This window comes from Panthera tigris, chromosome X (genome assembly GCF_018350195.1).
Source record: "Panthera tigris isolate Pti1 chromosome X, P.tigris_Pti1_mat1.1, whole genome shotgun sequence".
In the NCBI taxonomy this organism is placed as follows: Eukaryota; Metazoa; Chordata; class Mammalia; order Carnivora; family Felidae; genus Panthera; species Panthera tigris.
The window spans coordinates 46,563,664-46,582,245 of record NC_056677.1 but is presented as its reverse complement, the minus strand read 5'-3'; the positions used below and the strand labels follow the sequence as shown (position 1 = coordinate 46,582,245).

General features: G+C 39.4%; 1 protein-coding gene across 2 annotated transcripts in view; it reads left to right on the top strand.

Moving 5' to 3' along the window:
• FAM120C (family with sequence similarity 120C) overlaps nucleotides 1-18,582 on the top strand; it is a 112,032-nt gene that overhangs the window by 13,828 nt on the left and 79,622 nt on the right. For both annotated transcript variants that reach the window (XM_007089433.3, XM_042974423.1), the window contains exons 2-3: nucleotides 16,361-16,607; nucleotides 18,177-18,259. In XM_007089433.3, the coding sequence (XP_007089495.3) occupies nucleotides 16,361-16,607; nucleotides 18,177-18,259 (330 nt within the window). The remainder of the gene's footprint in view (nucleotides 1-16,360; nucleotides 16,608-18,176; nucleotides 18,260-18,582) is intronic.

The window sequence follows — 18,582 nt, the reverse complement described above, 5'->3', positions numbered from 1 at the left end:
TTTGTTGTATTGAACAGTGAGCTAGCAATTAAAAGCTAGAGGCAGTTGTTGAGAATCTCAACTCTTACTTTCTTTAAAGGTCAAATGTGCTTCTTGATTAGTTACTTGGGTATGTTATTGTTTAAAGCTCACCTAAATCATTTCAGTCTCCTGAAAAATTACAAGGTTAACAACTGAACTGGATCCGTTTGAGCCAGGAACTGAAAGTCCTTCTGCTTACAGATGGTAGCATTCATCATACATGTGGAAATGGAGCCAGGGTACTCAGCTATTCTGAAGGGTGTTGTGGCTAGAAGGCTTCTTCCTTGCCCTGATCAGGATTTAATTGCCATCAGTCACTCTAGATGATATTTTGCTAAAAAAAAAACAATCTGACTAGAGAGCACTGTTTCTTAAACTTACCTCATCATGACAATCATCTGGGGTTCTTGAAAGCAACCTCAGTGTCTATTGTTGGATGAAAGAGTAAAGAAAATATGGCATATACATACAATAGAGTATTATTCAGCCTTAAAAAAGAAGGAAATCCTGCCATTTGGGACAACATGGATGAATCAGAGGACATTATGCTGAGTGAAATAAGCCAGATACAAAAAGACAAATACCATTTAATTAGGAGTCTAAAATTGTCACTCATAGAAGCAGAGAGTAGAATGGTGGTGGCCAGGGACTGTCAGGAGGGAATATTGGGGAAGTATTAGTCAAAGGGTACAAAGTTTTGGTTATACAAGACAAATGAGTCCTAGAGATCTGAACAGCATAGTGCCTATAATTAACAATACTGATTTGTGTACTTAAAACTTTGCTTAACTTATGTTAAGTGCTTTTATCACAAAAAATAAAGAGGGCAGGAGGAAACTTTTGGAGGTTATGGACATGTTTATGGCATAGACTGATGCCAGTGATGATTCTTATCTCTGACCTCAAGGTGTATACATTAATTATGTACAGCTTTTTGTATGTCAGTCGTACCTCAAAAAATATATATATATTTCTAGGCTAGCACTAGACCTACTTCATCATACTCGTCAGAGTCGAGAGGCCTGGAATGGGAATTACCTTCAAGGAATGGAGGTAAAAGGTCTGTAGGCATAACCTCATTTTATTGTATTTTGCTTTATTGCATTTCACAGATATTGCATTCTTTACAAATTGGAGATTTATGACAACCCTGCATCAAGCAAATCTATTGGTACCATTTTTCCAACCGTATTTGCTCACTTCCTGTTTCTCTGTCACATTTTGGTAATTCCCACAATATTTCAAACTTTACTATATTTGTTACAATGATATGTGATCAGAGATCTTTGGGATGTTACTCTTTTTCATTGTTTTGGGGCACCACAAACCTCATCAATACAAGATGGTGAACTTAATAAATGTGTGTGTTCTGACTGTTCTACTGACCAACAGTTCAGGTTTCCCTATTACCCGAGACATAAGAATATTAAAATTAGGCCAATTAATAACCCTACAATGGCCTCAGGTGTTCAAGTGGAAGGAAGAGGTGCACATCTCTCACTTTATTTTTTAAAAAAAATGTTTAATGTTTATTTTGAGAGAGAGCAGGGGAGGTGCAGAGAGACAGGAAGAGACAGAATCCCAAGCAGGCTCCATCCATGCTCTCAACCCAGAGCCCGATGCAGGACTCAAACCCACAAACCGTGAGATCATGACCTGAGCCGAGGTTGGTCACTCAACCGACAGCCACCCAGGCGCCCCACATGTCTGTCACTTTAAATCAGAGGCTAGAAATGATTAAGCTTAGTGAGGAAGGCATATCGAAAGCTGAGATAGGCCAAAAGCTAAGTCTCTTGTGCCAAAAAGGTAGTCAAGTTTTGAAAGCAAAGGAGAAGTTTTTGAAGGAAATTAAAAATGCTACTCTAGTGGGGCACCTAGGTGGCTCAGTCGGTTAAGCCTCTATTGATTTCGGCTCAGGTCATGATCTCAGGGTTCTGAGTTGGAGCCCCATGTCGGGCCCTTCACTGACAGTGGGGAGCCTGCTTGGTATTCTCTCTCCCTCTCTCTCTCTGCCCCTCCCCTGCTCACTCTCTCTCTCAAAAATAAATAAGCTTGTTTAAAAACGGTACTCTAGTGAACACATGAATGATAAGTGAAACAGCCTTATTGCTGTTATGAAGTAAATTTGAGTGGTCTGGATCAAACCAGCTACAACATCCCCTTAAGCCAAAGCCTAATCCAGAGCAAGGCCCTAATTCTCTTTAGTTCCAGGAAGCTGCAGAAGAAAAGTTTGAAGCTAGCAGAGGCTGGTTTGTGAGGTTTAAGGAAAGAATCCATCTCCAGAACATAAAAGTGCATGGTAAAGCAACAAGTGCTGATGTAGAAGCTACAGCAAGTCATCCAAAAGATAAAATAGTTCATGAAGGTGGCTACACTAAACAGATTTTCCATGTAGGTGAAATAGCCTTCTATTGGAAGAAGATGCCCTGGGGTGTCTGGGTGGCTCAGTCGGTTATTAAGCGTCTGACTTTGGATCAGGTCATGATCTCATGGTTTGTGAGTTTGAGCACTACGTCAGGCTCTGTGCTGACAGCTTTGAGTCTGGAGCGTGCTTCAGATTCTCTCTCTCTCTCTCTCTCTCTCTCTCTCTCTCTCTCTCTCTCTGCCCCTTCCCCAACTTACACTCCTGTCTCTCTCTCTCTCTTTCAAAAATAAATAAACATTAAAAAAAATAAATAAAAATTTTTAAAAAGGAAGAAGATGCCCTCTAGGACTTTCATAGATAGGAGAAGTCAATGCCTGGCTTCAAATATTCAAAGGACAGGCTGACTTGCTAGGGGCAGAGGCAGCTAGTGATTTTAAGGTGAAGCCAGTGCTCATTTATCATTCTGAAAATCTGAGGACCCTTAAGAATTATGCTAAATATACTCTGCCTGTGATCTATAAATAGAAAAACAAAGCCTGGATGACAGCACATGTATTCACAACATGGTTTACTGAATATTTTAACCCCATAGTTGAGACCTACTGCTCATAAAAAGAATCCTTTCGAAATATGACTGTTGACAGTGCACCTGGTTACCCAAGAGCTCTGATGGAGATGTACACAAGATTAATGTTATTTTCATGCTAACACAGCATCCATTCTGTAGCCCATGAATCAAGAAGTATGATTTCAATTTTCAAGTCTTGTAACTTAAGAAATTTTATAGGGCTATAGCTGACATAGATAGTGTTTCCTCTGATGGATCTGGGCAGAATACACTGAAAACCTCTGGAAAGAATTCAATATTCTAGATGTCATTAAGAGCATTCATGATTAATGGGAAGAAGTCAAAATATCAACATTAATGAGAGTTTAGAAGAAATTGATTCTGGTCCACATGGGTGACTGAGGTGTTCAAGACCAACAGAGGAAATACTTGCAGATGTGGTAGAAATAGCAAAAGAACTAGAATTTGAAGTGGAGCCTGAAGATGTGACTGAATTGCTGCTATCTTATGCTAAAATTAATGGGTGAGGAGTTCACTTTTATGGATGAACAAAGAAAGTAGTTTCACAAGATGGAATCTACTGGTGAAGATGCTATGAAGATTGTTGCAATGACAACAAAGAGTTTAGAATATTGCATAAGCTTAGTTGATATGCAGTGGTAGGGTTTGAGGGATTGATTTCACTTTTTAAAAAAATTTTAATATTTATTTTTTTTTGAGAGAGAGAGAGAGGGAGAGGGAGACAGAATCTGAAGCAGGCTCCGTGCTGTCAACACAGCCTGCTGCAGGGCTCAAGCACATGAACCTTGAAATCATGAACTAAGCTGAAGTTGGACACTCAGCCCACCGAGCCACCCAGGCGCTCCAATTGACTCCACTTTTGAAAGAAGTTTTGCTGTGGGTAAAATGCTATTGAATGGCACCACATGCCACAGAATAATCCTTCCTGAAAGGAAGAATCGATGAGACAAACTTCATTGTTGCCTTATTTTAAGAGATTGCCACGGCCACCCCAGCCTTCAGCATCTACCACCCTGATCAGCCAGCAGCCATCAACAATGAGGCAAAACCCTCTACCACCAAAAAGATTATGACTTACTGAAAGCTCAGATGATTGTTAGCATTTTTGAGCAATAAAGTATTTTTAAATTAAGGTATGTACTTTTTTAGACATAATGCTATTGCACACTTAATAGAGTACAGTATGGTATAAACATAACCTTTATATGCACTGGGAAACAAAAAAAACCCCTCATTTTACTTACCTTATTGAGATACTTTATCACAGTGTCCTAGAACTGAACCTGCAATGTCTGAGGCATGCCTGTATTCCTGATTTTATTTTTACCTGGAGTATGTTCTGCTTTTATTCAGTTGTAATTTACCTTTTGAGTTAAATGTTGCAATTCATGATATAAAAATTCAAAAGGTACAAAACAATATATGATAAAAGAAAAATCTCCCACCTCTGTCCCTAGCCACTAGATTCTTTTCTCCAGAGTTGACCAATATTATCAGTTAGTTGTGTATTCTTCCAAAGTTATTATGCATATAAAAGCAAATACTTATAACCACTTAGTGCACACACACCACAAACAGACCTTTAATTTAATTTAATTTTTATTTATTTTGAGAGAGTTAGAGCGCAAATGGGACAGGGGCAGAGAGAGAGAGGGAGATAGAATCCCAAGCAGGCTCTGTTCTGTCAGCATAGCCTGATACGTGGCTCAAACCCAGGAACTGGCTGAAATCAAAAGGATGCTTAACTGACTGAGCAACCCAGGCACCCCCACAAATATACCTTTTAAAATATGGGAGCATACTGGGACACCTAGATTGCTCAGTTGGTTAAACGTCCGACTAGACTTCAGCTCATGTCATGATCTCAGGGTTGTGAGATGGAGCCCTGCATTGAGTTCCTCGCTGGGTGTGGAACCTGCTTAACACTCTCTCTCTCCAGGCACCCGGTGGCTCAGTTAGTTGAGCTTCCAACTTCGGCTCAGGGCATGATCTCACAGTTTGTGAGTTCGAGCCCCACATCGGGCACACTGCTGTCAGCAGAGCCCACTTCTCTGTCCCCCTCTCTCTCTGCCCTTCCCCTGCTCACATTCACTCTCTCTCAAAAAACATTTTTTTTTTTAATATTCTCTCTCTCTCTCTTTCTGTTTGTGTGTGTGTGTGTGTGTGTGTGTGTGTGTGTGTGTGCGCGTGCGTGTGCGCGCGCGTGCGCCTGGGTGGCTCAGTTAGTTTGGCGTCCGACTCTTGATTTCAGCTCAGGTCGTGATCTCACAATTTGTGAGATTGATCCCCGCCTCGGGCTGTGTGTTTCGAGTGCGGAGCCTGCTTGGGATTCTCTCTCTCCCTCTCTCTACTCCTCCCCTGCTTGCATGCGCTCTCTCTCAAAATAAATAAACATTTTTTTAAATGGTTGCATACTAAATTTGTATTTTGCTTTTTCATTTATTTTATCATGCTGAGTTTTCCATGTGAGTACATAGAGTTTTAATTTTTTATGGTTCCACCCTGTTCCATTTTACACATGTTATAATATATGGATAGTCCCTTATTGATGAGCAATTAGATTTTTCCAGTTTTTAGCTATTATAATAATGCTACAATGAATACTTGTACAGTTGCAATGCTCTTGCTTATACAAGCACTTGCAGTGTTGTTCCAAGTGCTTTACATATCTAAAAGATGAATCTGTAGAAACAAAGTTACCCAGTCAAAAGGTATGTTCATTTGTAGTTTTGACAGATCTTGCCAGATTTTTCTCCAAAGACATTGTATCACTTACACACCTACCTTCAATATTTGTGAGTGCCTGTTTCCCTTACCAGTGTAGTATTTGGTAATCTTCTAGGTGAAAAACCCTCTTTCAGCATTATTTTAATTTTTACTTCTTATCACAAGTGAGTTTTATCATCTTTTTATATGCTTACAATCTACTTGTGTTTCCTTTTTTGTGAACTGTTTTCTTGTGTTGTTAGGCTTTTTAAAAATTTTCTGTTAGAGGAATTAGCCCTCTATACTGTGAGTTGCAATTTTTGTGGGTTTGTTTTTTTTGTTTGTTTGTTTGTTTTTGCAATTTGTCATTTGCCCTTTGAGTTTACTTACATTGGCTTTCCCTAAACATAAATGTTTTATTTTTATTTAGTCAAGAAGGTTGATCTTCCTCTTTACTGTTACTGGTTTTTCTCTTATATGTAAACTTCGAAATTGTTATATGTAAACTCTGAAATTATTTTTAAAAATTCCACATGGAGTCTTCTATTATTTTTATAGTTATCCCAGTTAAAGTATGAGGAATGGATCTAATTGTTCTCAAATAAATGTCCAGTTATTCCAACACCATCTGTTGAATAATCCATATTAACTGTGTAATTTAAAAAGTGAGTTATGGATTTTGCAACAATTAAATGGCATTTAATAAAGTCAAGGGCAACTGTTACAAGATATGTAGAAGCTGTATCATCCAAATGCAGCATGTGGACCCTTTTTGGATCCTTATTTGAACAAACCAACTGTCAAAAAACATTTTTAAGGCAATCTTGGAAAATAGAGTAGCTACTGGATATTATGGTATTAAGAAACTTGTTAACTTTGGTGAAATTCTAGTATTATTTTAAAAGTATTTATCTGTTACATATAAGGAATGAAGTATTTATAGGTGATTTGATATCTTCAATTTGCTTGAAAGTATGCCAGAAATGACCAACAATCATATGAAAAGATGCTCAACATAACTAATTATCAGAGAATGCAAATGAAAACCACAATGAGATATCACCTCATACCCATTAGGATGGCTACTATAAAAGGAAACAAAAGAAAAGAACCAGGTGTTGGTGAGGTTGTGGAGAAGTTAGAACCCTTGTACACTGTTGTTGGGAATATAAAATGGCACAACCTCTATGGAAAACAGTATGGAGTTTCTTTCAAAAAATTAAAAATAAAACTACCATATAATTAAGCAATTGTACTTCTGAGTATGTATCCAAAAGAACTGAAAACAGGATCTTGAAGAGAGATTTGCACAGCTATGTTTATAGTAGCACTATTCACAATAGCCAAGAAGTGGAAGCAACCCATTTGTCCAGTGATGAACAGATGAAGAAAATGTAGTATGTACATACAATGGAATATTATTTTAGCCTTAAAAAGGAAGGAAATCCTGTCACATGCTACAAAGTGAATGAACCTTGAGAACATTGTTAAATGAAATGTCAGTCATAAAAAGATAAATACTGTATAGTTCCACTTATATGAGGTATCTAGTCAAATTAATTGAAACAGAAAGTAGGATGGTGGTTGCAAGAAGCTGGGGGAGAGGCGGAAACAGAGAGTTGTTGTTTAATGGGTATAGAGTTTCAGATTTGCAGGATTAAAAAGTCCTAGAGATCTGTTTCACAACAATGTGAGTAAACAACACTACTGACCTATACACGTAAAAATGGTTAAGATGGTAAATTTTATGTTACATGGTTTTTTAGTCACAATTTAAAAGTGTATTTAAAATTGGCAGAACAGAAGCAGGGCACAGTAGATGAAACAAGAATGACTTAACATGGATAGTAGCTGAAACAGGATAATGGTATCATAGGGGTTTATTATGGTATTTTCTTTACCTTTGTATGTTTAAATTTTTCCATAATAAAAAGTTTTAAAAGGGAGAGTTCGGAAGCATGGGCATTGTGGACAGAGCTGAATTTGTTTTGTTTTTTTTTTCAATATATGAAGTTTATTGTCAAATTGGTTTCCATACAACACCCAGTGCTCGTCCCAAAAGCTGCCCTCCTCAATACCCATCACCCACCCTACCCTCCCTCCCACCACCCATCAACCCTCAGTTTGTTCTCAGTTTTTAACGGTCTCTTATGCTTTGGCTCTCTTCCACTCTAACCTCTTTTTTTTTTTCTTCCCCTCCCCCATGGGTTTCTCTTAAGTTTCTCACGATCCACATAAGAGTGAAACCATATGGTATCTGTCTTTCTCTGTATGGCTTATTTCACTTAGCATCACACTCTCCAGTTCCATCCAGGTTGGTATATAGGCCATATTTCATTCTTTCTCATTGCCACGTAGTACTCCATTGTGTATATAAACCACAATTTCTTTATCCATTTGTCAGTTGATGGACATTTAGGCTCTTTCCATAATTTGGCTACTGTTGAGAGTGCTGCTATAAATATTGGGGTACAAGTGCCCCTATGCATCAGTACTCCTGTATCCCTTGGGTAAATTCCTAGCAGTGCTATTGCTGGGTCATAGGGTAGGTCTATTTTTAATTTTTTGAGGAACCTCCACACTGTTTTCCAGAGTGGCTGCACCAGTTTGCATTCCCACCAACAGTGCAAGAGGGTTCTCGTTTCTCCACATCCTCTCCAGCATCTATAGTGTCCTGATGGGTTCATTTTGGCCACTCTGACTGGCGTGAGGTGATATCTGAGTGTGGTTTTGATTTATATTTCCCTGATGAGGAGCAACGTTGAGCATCTTTTCATGTGCCTGTTGGCCATCTGGATGTCTTCTTTAGAGAAGTGTCTATTCATGTTTTCTGCCCATTTCTTCACGGGATTATTTGTTTTTTTGGGTGTGGAGTTTGGTGAGCTCTTTATAGATTTTGGATACTAGCCCTTTGTCCGATATGTCATTTGCAAATATCTTTTCCCATTCCGTTGGTTGCCTTTTAGTTTTGTTGGTTGTTTCCTTTGCTGTGCAGAAGCTTTTTATCTTCATAAGGTCCCAGTAGTTCATTTTTGCTTTTAATTCCCTTGCCTTTGGGGATGTGTCGAGTAAGAGATTGCTACGGCTGAGGTCAGAGAGGTCTTTTCCTGCTTTCTCCTCTACGGTTTTGATGGTTTCCTGTCTCACATTCAGGTCCTTTGTCCATTTTGAGTTTATTTTTGTGAATGGTGTGAGAAAGTGGTCTAGTTTCAATCTTCTGCATGTTGCTGTCCAGTTCTCCCAGCACCATTTGTTAAAGAGACTGTCTTTTTTCCATTGGATATTCTTTCCTGCTTTGTCAAAGATGAGTTGGCCATACGTCTGTGGGTCTAGTTCTGGGGTTTCTATTCTATTCCATTGGTCTATGTGTCTGTTCTTGTGCCAATACCATGCTGTCTTGATGATGACAGCTTTGTAGTAGAGGCTAAAGTCTGGGATTGTGATGCCTCCTGCTTTGGTCTTCTTCAAAATTACTTTGGCTATTCGGGGCCTTTTGTGTTTCCATATGAATTTTAGGATTGCTTGTTCTAGTTTCGAGAAGAATGCTGGTGCAATTTTGATTGGGATTGCATTGAATGTGTAGATAGCTTTGGGTAGTATTAACATTTTGACAATATTTATTCTTCCAATCCATGAGCACGGAATGTCTTTCCATTTCTTTATATCTTCTTCAATTTCCTTCATAAGCTTTCTATAGTTTTCAGCATACAGATCTTTTACATCTTTGGTTAGATTTATTCCTAGGTATCTTATGCTTCTTGGTGCAATTGTGAATGGGATCAGTTTCTTTATTTGTCTTTCTGTTGCTTCATTATTAGTGTCTAAGAATGCAACTGATTTCTGTACATTGATTTTGTATCCTGTGACTTTGCTGAATTCATGTATCAGTTCTAGCAGACTTTTGGTGGAGTCTATCGGATTTTCCATGTATAATATCATTTCATCTGCAAAAAGTGAAAGCTTCACTTCATCTTTGCCAATTTTGATGCCTTTGATTTCCTTTTGTTGTCTGAGTGCTGATGCTAGCACTTCCAACACTATGTTAAACAACAGCGGTGAGAGTGGACATCCCTGTCGTGTTCCTGATCTCAGGGAAAAAGCTCTCAGTTTTTCCCCGTTGAGGATGATGTTAGCTGTAGGCTTTTCATAAATGGCTTTTATGATCTTTAAGTATGTTCCTTCTATCCCGACTTTCTCAAGGGTTTTTATTAAGAAAGGGTGCTGGATTTTGTCAAAGGCCTTTTCTGCATCGATTGACAGGATCATATGGTTCTTCTCTTTTTTTTTGTTAATGTGATGTATCACGTTGATCGATTTGCGAATGTTGAACTAGCCCTGCATCCCAGGAATGAATCCCACTTGATCATGGTGAATAATTCTTTTTATATGCTGTTGAATTCGATTTGCTAGTATCTTATTGAGAATTTTTGCATCCATATTCATCAGGGATATTGGCCTGTAGTTCTCTTTTTTTACTGGGTCGCTGTCTGGTTTAGGAATCAAAGTAATACTGGCTTCATAGAATGAGTCTGGAAGTTTTCCTTCCCTTTCTATTTCTTGGAATAGCTTGAGAAGGATAGGTATTATCTCTGCTTTAAACGTCTGGTAGAATTCCCTTGGGAAGCCATCTGGTCCTGAACTCTTATTTGTTGGGAGATTTTTGATGAATGATTCAATTTCTTCTCTGGTTATGGGTCTGTTCAAGCTTTCTGTTTCCTCCTGATTGAGTTTTGGAAGCGTGTGGGTGTTTAGGAATTTGTCCATTTTTTCCAGGTTGTCCAGTTTGTTGGCATATAATTTTTCATCGTATTCCCTGATAATTGCTTGTATCTCTGAGGGATTGGTTGTAATAATTCCATTTTCATTCATGATTTTATCTATTTGGGTAATCTCCCTTTTCTTTTTGAGAAGCATGGTTAGAGGTTTATCAATTTTGTTTATTCAAAAAACCAACTCTTGGTTTCGTTGATCTGCTCTACAGTTTTTTAGATTCTATATTGTTTATTTCTGCTCTGATCTTTATTATTTCTCTTCTTCTGGTTGATTTAGGCTGTCTTTGCTGTTCTGCTTCTATTTCCTTTAGGTGTGCTGTTAGATTTTGTATTGGGGATTTTTCTTGTTTCTTGAGATAGGCCTGTGTTGCAATGTATTTTCCTCTCAGGACTGCCTTCGCTGCATCCCAAAGCGTTTGGATTGTTGTATTTTCATTTTCATTTGTTTCCATATATTTTTTAATTTCTTCTCTAATTGCCTGGTTGACCCATTCATTCTTTAGTAGGGTGTTCTTTAACCTCGATGCTTTTGGAGGTTTTCCAGACTTTTTCCTGTGGTTGATTTCAAGCTTCATAGCATTGTGGTCTGAAAGTATGCATGGTATGATTTCAATTCTTGTATACTTATGAAGGGCTGTTTTGTGACCCAGTATGTGATCTATCTTGGAGAATGTTCCATGTGCACTCGAAAAGTATATTCTGTTGCTTTGTGATGCAGACTTCTAAATATATCTGTCAAGTCCATCTGATCCAATGTATCATTCAGGGTCCTTGTTTCTTTACTGACCGTGTGTCTAGATGATTTATCCATTTCTGCAAGTGGAGTGTTAAAGTCCCCTGAAATTACCACATTCTTATCAATAAGGTTGCTTATGTGTGTGAGTAATTGTTTTATATATTTGCGGGCTCCTGTGTTCGGCGCATAGACATTTATAATTGTTAGCTCTTCCTGATGGATAGACCCTGTGATTATTATATAATGCCCTTCATCTCTTGTTACAGCCTTTAATTTAAAGTCTAGTTTGTCTGATATAAGTTTCGTACTCCAGCTTTCTTTTGACTTCCAGTGGCATGATAAATAGTTCTCCATCCCCTCACTCTCAATCTGAAGGTGTCCTCAGGTCTAAAATGAGTCTCTTGTAGACAGCAAATAGAATGGTCTTGTTTTTTTATCCATTCTGATACCCTATGTCTTTTGGTTGGCGCATTTAGTCCATTTACATTCAGTGTTATTATAGAAAGATATGGGTTTAGAGTCATTGTGATGTGTATAGGTTTCATGCTTGTAGCGATGTCTCTGGTACTTTGTCTCACAGGATCCCCCTTAGGATCTCTTGTAGGGTTGGTTTAGTGGCGACGAATTCCTTCAGTTTGTGTTTGTTTGGGAAGACCTTTATCTCTCCTTCTATTCTAAATGACAGACTTGCTGGATAAAGGATTCTCGGCTGCATATTTTTTTGTGTTCATCACATTGAAGATCTCCTGCCATTCCTCTGGCCTGCCAAGTTTCAGTAGAGAGATTGGTCACGAGTCTTATAGGTCTCCCTTTATATGATAGAGCACGTTTATCTCTAGCTGCTTTCAGAATTTTCTCTTTATCCTTGTATTTTGCCAGTTTTACTGATATGTTGTGCAGAAGATCGATTCAAGTTACGTCTGAAGGGAGTTCTCTGTGCCTCTTGAATTTCAATGCCTTTTTCCTTCCCCAGATCCAGGAAGTTCTCAGCTATTATTTCTTCAAGTACACCTTCAGCACCTTTCCCTCTCTCTTCCTCCTCTGCAATACCAGTTATACATATATTATTTCTCTTTAGTGCATCACTTAGTTCTCTAATTTTCCCCTCATACTCCTGGATTTTTTTATCTCTCTTTTTCTCAGCTTCTTCTTTTTCCATAATTTTATCTTCTAGTTCACCTATTCTTTCCTCTGCCCCTTCAATCCAAGCCGTGTTGTCTCCATTTTATTTTGCAGCTCATTGATAGCATTTTTTAGCTCCTCCTGGCTGTTCATTAGTCCCTTGATCTCTGTAGCAAGAGATTCTCTGCTGTCCTTTATACTGTTTTCTAGCCCAGCGATTAATGTTATGACTATTATTCTAAATTCACTTTCTGTTATATTGTTTAAATCATTTTTGATCAGTTCGTTAGCTGTTGTTATTTCCTGGACGTTTTTCTGAGGGGAATTCTTCCGTTTCGTCATTTTGGATAGTCCCTGGAGTGGTGCGGGACTTCGGGGCACTTCCCCTGTGCTGTCTTGAATAACTTGTATTGGTGGGCGGGCCGCAGTCAGACCTGATGTCTGCCCCCAGCCCACCGCTGGGGCCACAGTCAGACTGGTGTGTGCCTTCTCTTCCCCTCTCCTAGGGGCAGGATTCACTGTGGTGTGGTGTGGCCCATCTGGGCTACTTGCACACTGCCAGGCTTGTGGTGCTGGGGATGTGGCATATTAGCTGGGGTGGATCGGCAAGGTGCACAGGGGCGGGAGGGGCAGGCTCAGCTAGCTTTATCTTCGGAGATCCGCTTCGGGAGGGGCCCTACGGCACCAGGAGGTAGTCAGACCCGCTGGAGGGATGGATCCGCAAATGCACAGTGTTGGGTGTTTGCGCGGTGCAAGCAAGTTCCCTGGCAGGAACTGGTTCCCTTTGGGATTTTGGCTGGGGGATGGGCGAGGGAGTTGGCGCTGGCGAGCGCCTTTGTTCCCCGCCAAGCTGAGCTCTGTCGTCCGGGGCTCAACAGCTCTCCCTCTGTTGTCCTCCAGCCCACCCGTTCTCCGAACAGAGCTGTTAGCTTATAACCTTCCAGATGTCAAGTCCCGCTTGCTGTCGGAACACACTCCGTCCAGCCCCTCCGCTTTTGCAAGCCAGACTCAGGGACTCTGCTTGGCTGGTGGACCGCCCCTCGGCCCCGGCTCCCCCCAACCAGTCCGTGTAGCGCGCACCGCCTCTCCGCCCTTCCTACCCTCTTCCGTAGGCCTCTCATCTGCGCTTGGCTCCGGAGACTCCGTTCTGCTAGTCTTCTGGCGGTTTTCTGGGTTATTTAGGCAGTGTAGGTGGAATCTAAGTGATCAGCAGGACGCGCGGTGAGTCCAGCGTCCTCCTACGCCGCCATCTTCCCAGGATCCCAGAGCTGAATTTGAATTCTAGTTCCATTTTTTTAAATTGGGATAGGGGCGCCTGGGTGGCGCAGTCGGTTAAGCGTCCGACTTCAGCCAGGTCACGATCTCGCGGTCCGTGAGTTCGAGCCCCGCGTCAGGCTCTGGGCTGATGGCTCAGAGCCTGGAGCCTGATTCCGATTCTGTGTCTCCCTCTCTCTCTGCCCCTCCCCCGTTCATGCTCTGTCTCTCTCTGTCCCAAAAATAAATAAAAAACGTTGAAAAAAAAAATTAAAAAAAAAAATTAATTGGGATAAAAAAAATTGGGAAATAATTCACATAATGGCATAAAATTTACAATTTTTTATGTACAATTCAGTTGTATTCACAGTTGTGTACAACTGTGACCACTAATTCCAAAACATTTTTATCCCCCCAAAAGTGAACCCAGTACCCTCTAGCACTCATTCTTCATTTCCCTTTTCCCCCAGTCCCTGGCAGGCACTAATCTATTTTTCCATCTCTATGGATTTTCCTGTTATGGAATATTAATATAAAAAGGATCATATAATATCTGGCCTTTGTGTCTGGCTTCTTGCACTCTATAGTGGTTTTAAGGTTCATTTATGTTGTAGAATGAATCAGTACTTCATTCCTTTTTATAGCTAAATAATATTCCCTTGTGTGGATATATCACATTTTGCTTAACCATTTTTCTGATGATGGACATTTGTTTTTGTTTTTTAATGTTTCTTTATTTTTGAGAGAGAGACCGAGACAGAGAATCCCAAGCAGGCTCTGCGCTGTCAGCACAGAGCCAGACGTGAGACTCAAACCCACGAACTGTGAGATCATGACCTGAGACGGAATCAAGAGTTGGACACTCAACCTGAGCCACTCAGACACCTCTGTTGATGGACATTTGGAATGCTCTGTGGCCCTGAGCATGGCATCTCCTTTCTCTGAGCCTCAGTTTCCTCATCTGTAAGATGGGGCTTATAACGCTCACATTGTCTGATTGTGATGATGAGAGGGAAGGTTTCACACTTATACCCAGTACAGACAAATGCTCAATAAATGACTTGTATGAGAGGTATGCTGAAAAAAACTATCACCAGGGGGACAGCATAAAACTGTACTCCTATCCTGACCCAATTGGAGTTTATCATAACTCTAGGTGTAAATATGTTGCAGTACAAAGTAAGGATTTTTGGTTCCTTTGTTTGGATATCAAACATATGCGACATTACTTTGCTATCTGCTTATCAGTGTCCCTCCCCCTGTGGACTTAATGTGTGACATAACTATCTACTGTGACTAGACTCTCCATATCCTGGGAGAAACTTAATGCACTAAAATTCCTGTCAGACTCCAGAAAACTACCATTCTTCTACAATTTAAATGAAAAAAAAAAAAAAAAAAAACTAGGTCAGTTGAGTTCAACAAAAATATATAGGTCCACAGGCTCTAAAGCCAAAATCCAAGCTTTGTTCCTTCCAGCTATGTGACCTTAGGAATAGCAGTGTAAAAATGGGAATGATAATAAGTTATAGCCTTATCAGATTATTAAATGAATTAATGTGTGCAGAGTACTTGGAACATTGCTTAGCACATAGTACGTGTTCAGTATCTGTTAGCTACTTTTATTCATATTATGCTCCAAGCATTATCTTGGAGCCCAAAATCGAAAGATAAATAAAGTCTCTGCAGTCAAGGAAGTTAGTGTGGTAGAACCAGTATGCAGATTATTTCAGTATGCTCTAAGTGCAGTGATAGAGGCATGCACAGGAAGGCCACTTAACAGTCTATTATATAAAAAATAGTGCTTTCCAGGAAGAAGCCTGGTACAACGGAAAGTATGTATTCTCGAGTCAGAACAGCTTGGGTTTGAATCCCGTGTACACTCATTCATTATGCAGCTTTGAGGGGAAAGAACCTCTCATAGTTTTAGTTTTCTCATTTCTAAAATGGGGTGAAGATTCTGACCTCTACCTGCTGGAAATGCCCTGTTTGGGTGCTCTATGGTTTAAGGTGGTTCTAAAAAGATAGCAAGCAAGAATTTTTTTTAAAAGGAGTTAGATGAACTTAGAATCAGATTCTTACTATATGTTATTTAACCTCTCTGTGTCTATTTCCACATGTAAGTTTTTTTATCCATATCTACCTTGCTCAGAACAACCATGGTTGTTCTGACAATGAGATAATGTATGTAAAGTATATGTGGCATTTCAAAGGTGCTGAGAAATACATAATAGCTTTATTTCTAACAAAAATATCTTCTGTTATTGTTTAAGGTGAAAACTTAAGTAATATATACCATGTTAATTTCAGTATTCTTTTTTTCAATTTATTTATTTTTGAGAGAGAGAGAGAGAGAGAGAGCACGTGCTGGTGGGGCAGAGAGAGAGGGGGAGACAGAGAATCCCAAGCAGGCTCCACACTGTCAGCACAGAGCCTGATGTAGGGCTCGGACTCATGAACCTGTCAGACCATGACCTGTGCCAAAACCAAGAGTCAAACACTTAACCTACTGAGACACCCAGGCTCCCCAATTTCAGTATTCTTTTGAAGAGCCTCACACGACAGTTTCATGAAAGGACTGGGCATTTAAATGGATACATGGATGGTGATGTCTTTGTTTATAGTAAGAATAATCAAGTTCAAAGATGAGAAAGACTTTTTTTTGAAGAGTATTGTGTTCAACCATTTGTGATCTTAAATTTCAACAAACTATAAAATATAATTGCTAACCTGGACTTCTAACCAAATATATCAGTTTCTGTTGCATGATATGTTCTTCTCTCCTTCCCTCCTAGGTCTTTCAGAGCCTTGAAGACCACCATTTGGAAGTGGTGGCTTTTTTCAGGGAAAATGGCTTCCATGGCCTTCTTGCCCATGATTCCGAGTATGCCCTCTACAATATTCCCTCTTACTACAGTTCCCATGCTCTGAAGCTGAGCTGGAATGGGAAGAATCTCACTACCAATCAGTTCCTGATGCAGGAAGTAGCCAAGCAGCTGGGCTTGAAGCGGATGAATTTTCCTATATTTGCTGCACTGCTAGGTAGGTATCCAAAGAAAAGACTCCAGTGATTGGTAAAGTTTCCTCTTCCAATGCTAAGACATGAAGACCAGAGCAATTTAGCCTGTCACTATTGAATTTATCTTTTTTAAAGTCCGCATGACAAAACACTATGCTGGGGAAAACCCAGCAGTCTTTTGGGCTTCTTACTAGAAATTCAGCATCTTTGTCTTATGAATTTAATACAGGATATTCCAGAAAATATTTCAATTTTTCTAAAAACTTTTTTGTTATATTCCATTATTATTTTATGCAGAGCACTGTCTTAGGCTAAATGTTGTATTAGTCTTAGATAGCTTTGGTTCCCCCATTCAGAGCATGAGCATTTCTTTCCCTCTACCTCAATATACTTTTTTTTTTTTTTGGCTCTAGCACCTTTCCCCTCTGAATCTGTGTCTCAATTTAGATCAAGAACATAAACTGCTGTATATGTTTTTCTTTTTCTGTTGTGCTAACATTTTATTATGAAAATTTCCAAACATACATCAAAATTGAAAGAATTTGGTAGTGAAAATCCTATATCTGCCACCAGTATTCCTGCCATTAACATTTTCCTATATTTGCTTTATCATATATATCAGTCCAGTCTAGTCATCCATCAATTTATCTTTCAAAAATGCATTTAAGGGGCGCCTGGGTGGCGCAGTCGGTTAAGCGTCCGACTTCAGCCAGGTCACGATCTCGCGGTCTGTGAGTTCGAGCCCCGCGTCAGGCTCTGGGCTGATGGCTCGGAGCCTGGAGCCTGTTTCCGATTCTGTGTCTCCCTCTCTCTCTGCCCCTCCCCCGTTCATGCTCTGTCTCTCTCTGTCCCAAAAATAAATAAAAAACGTTGAAAAAAAATTTTTTTTAAAAATGCATTTAAAAGTAAATTACAGACAGATGATTATGTTTTGAGTTGGTTTTCCATGTGCTGACAGCATGATGGTTACTATGTTGTCTCAGGTGTAACCTCTGCTTATGATCCCAGTGGATTTGAGTTTGGTTCATATAACAGAGCCACCACAATTTTTAGAATTAGGCCTATGGCAAATTACTGAAGTTACACCTGCCTGCTTTCAATTTCCTTATCTGTGAAATAGAATAGTATATTTCATTGTGTTACTGACAATATTAAATGAAATGAGATATATAAAACACCCAGCACTTACTAGGCAGTCAGTAATTGTAGCTGCTATTATAAAAAGTAGAATGATTAGGTAATAGATAATAGCACGGGCTTTGAAGTCCTCTTCTTATCCTGGTGTGGGCATTTATTAAGTCACCAAACTTAATGCTACTTTGTGTTAAGTCACCAAACTTGTCTGAACCTCAGTTACGTTATCTGTAAAATAGGGATAATAATACTACTGGCATGGTTATTATAAGGATGATACATATAATGCATGAGATACATAGTGGGTAATCAACACATAGCTACTATAGACATTACATTGAAAATCTACAACTATGTGAATTATTATTTTATTATTTTCTTACCCAGAGGCCCTTTCATAGCCTGGAAGTTCTATGAATACATTTGTACTGTCAGTAAATGACAAATGTACTTTATAGGTAACCACATTCTCCCAGATGAGGACCTGGCTGCTTTTCACTGGAGCCTCTTGGGACCAGAACATCCCCTTGCATCACTTAAGGTAAAGTGCCCCCTTTCTTACCTATACATTCATGCCTAGGGGACATTAGGTTTTTTTCATCGGAGTTTTGATAGAATAATTGCCTTTCATTAGGCTTAAAATATTTCAAATACTTACAAAAAATTATAATTATGATCAAATCCTTAAAATCTTTTTTATTAACTTTTTATCTTAATTCCAATGTAGTTAATATACAGTGTTAGATTATTCTCAGGTATACCATATAATGATTCAACAATTCCATTCATCACCCAGTACTCTTCACAACAAGTGCATTCCTTAAACCCCATCACTTATTTCACTTATCAACCCCACCACCACCC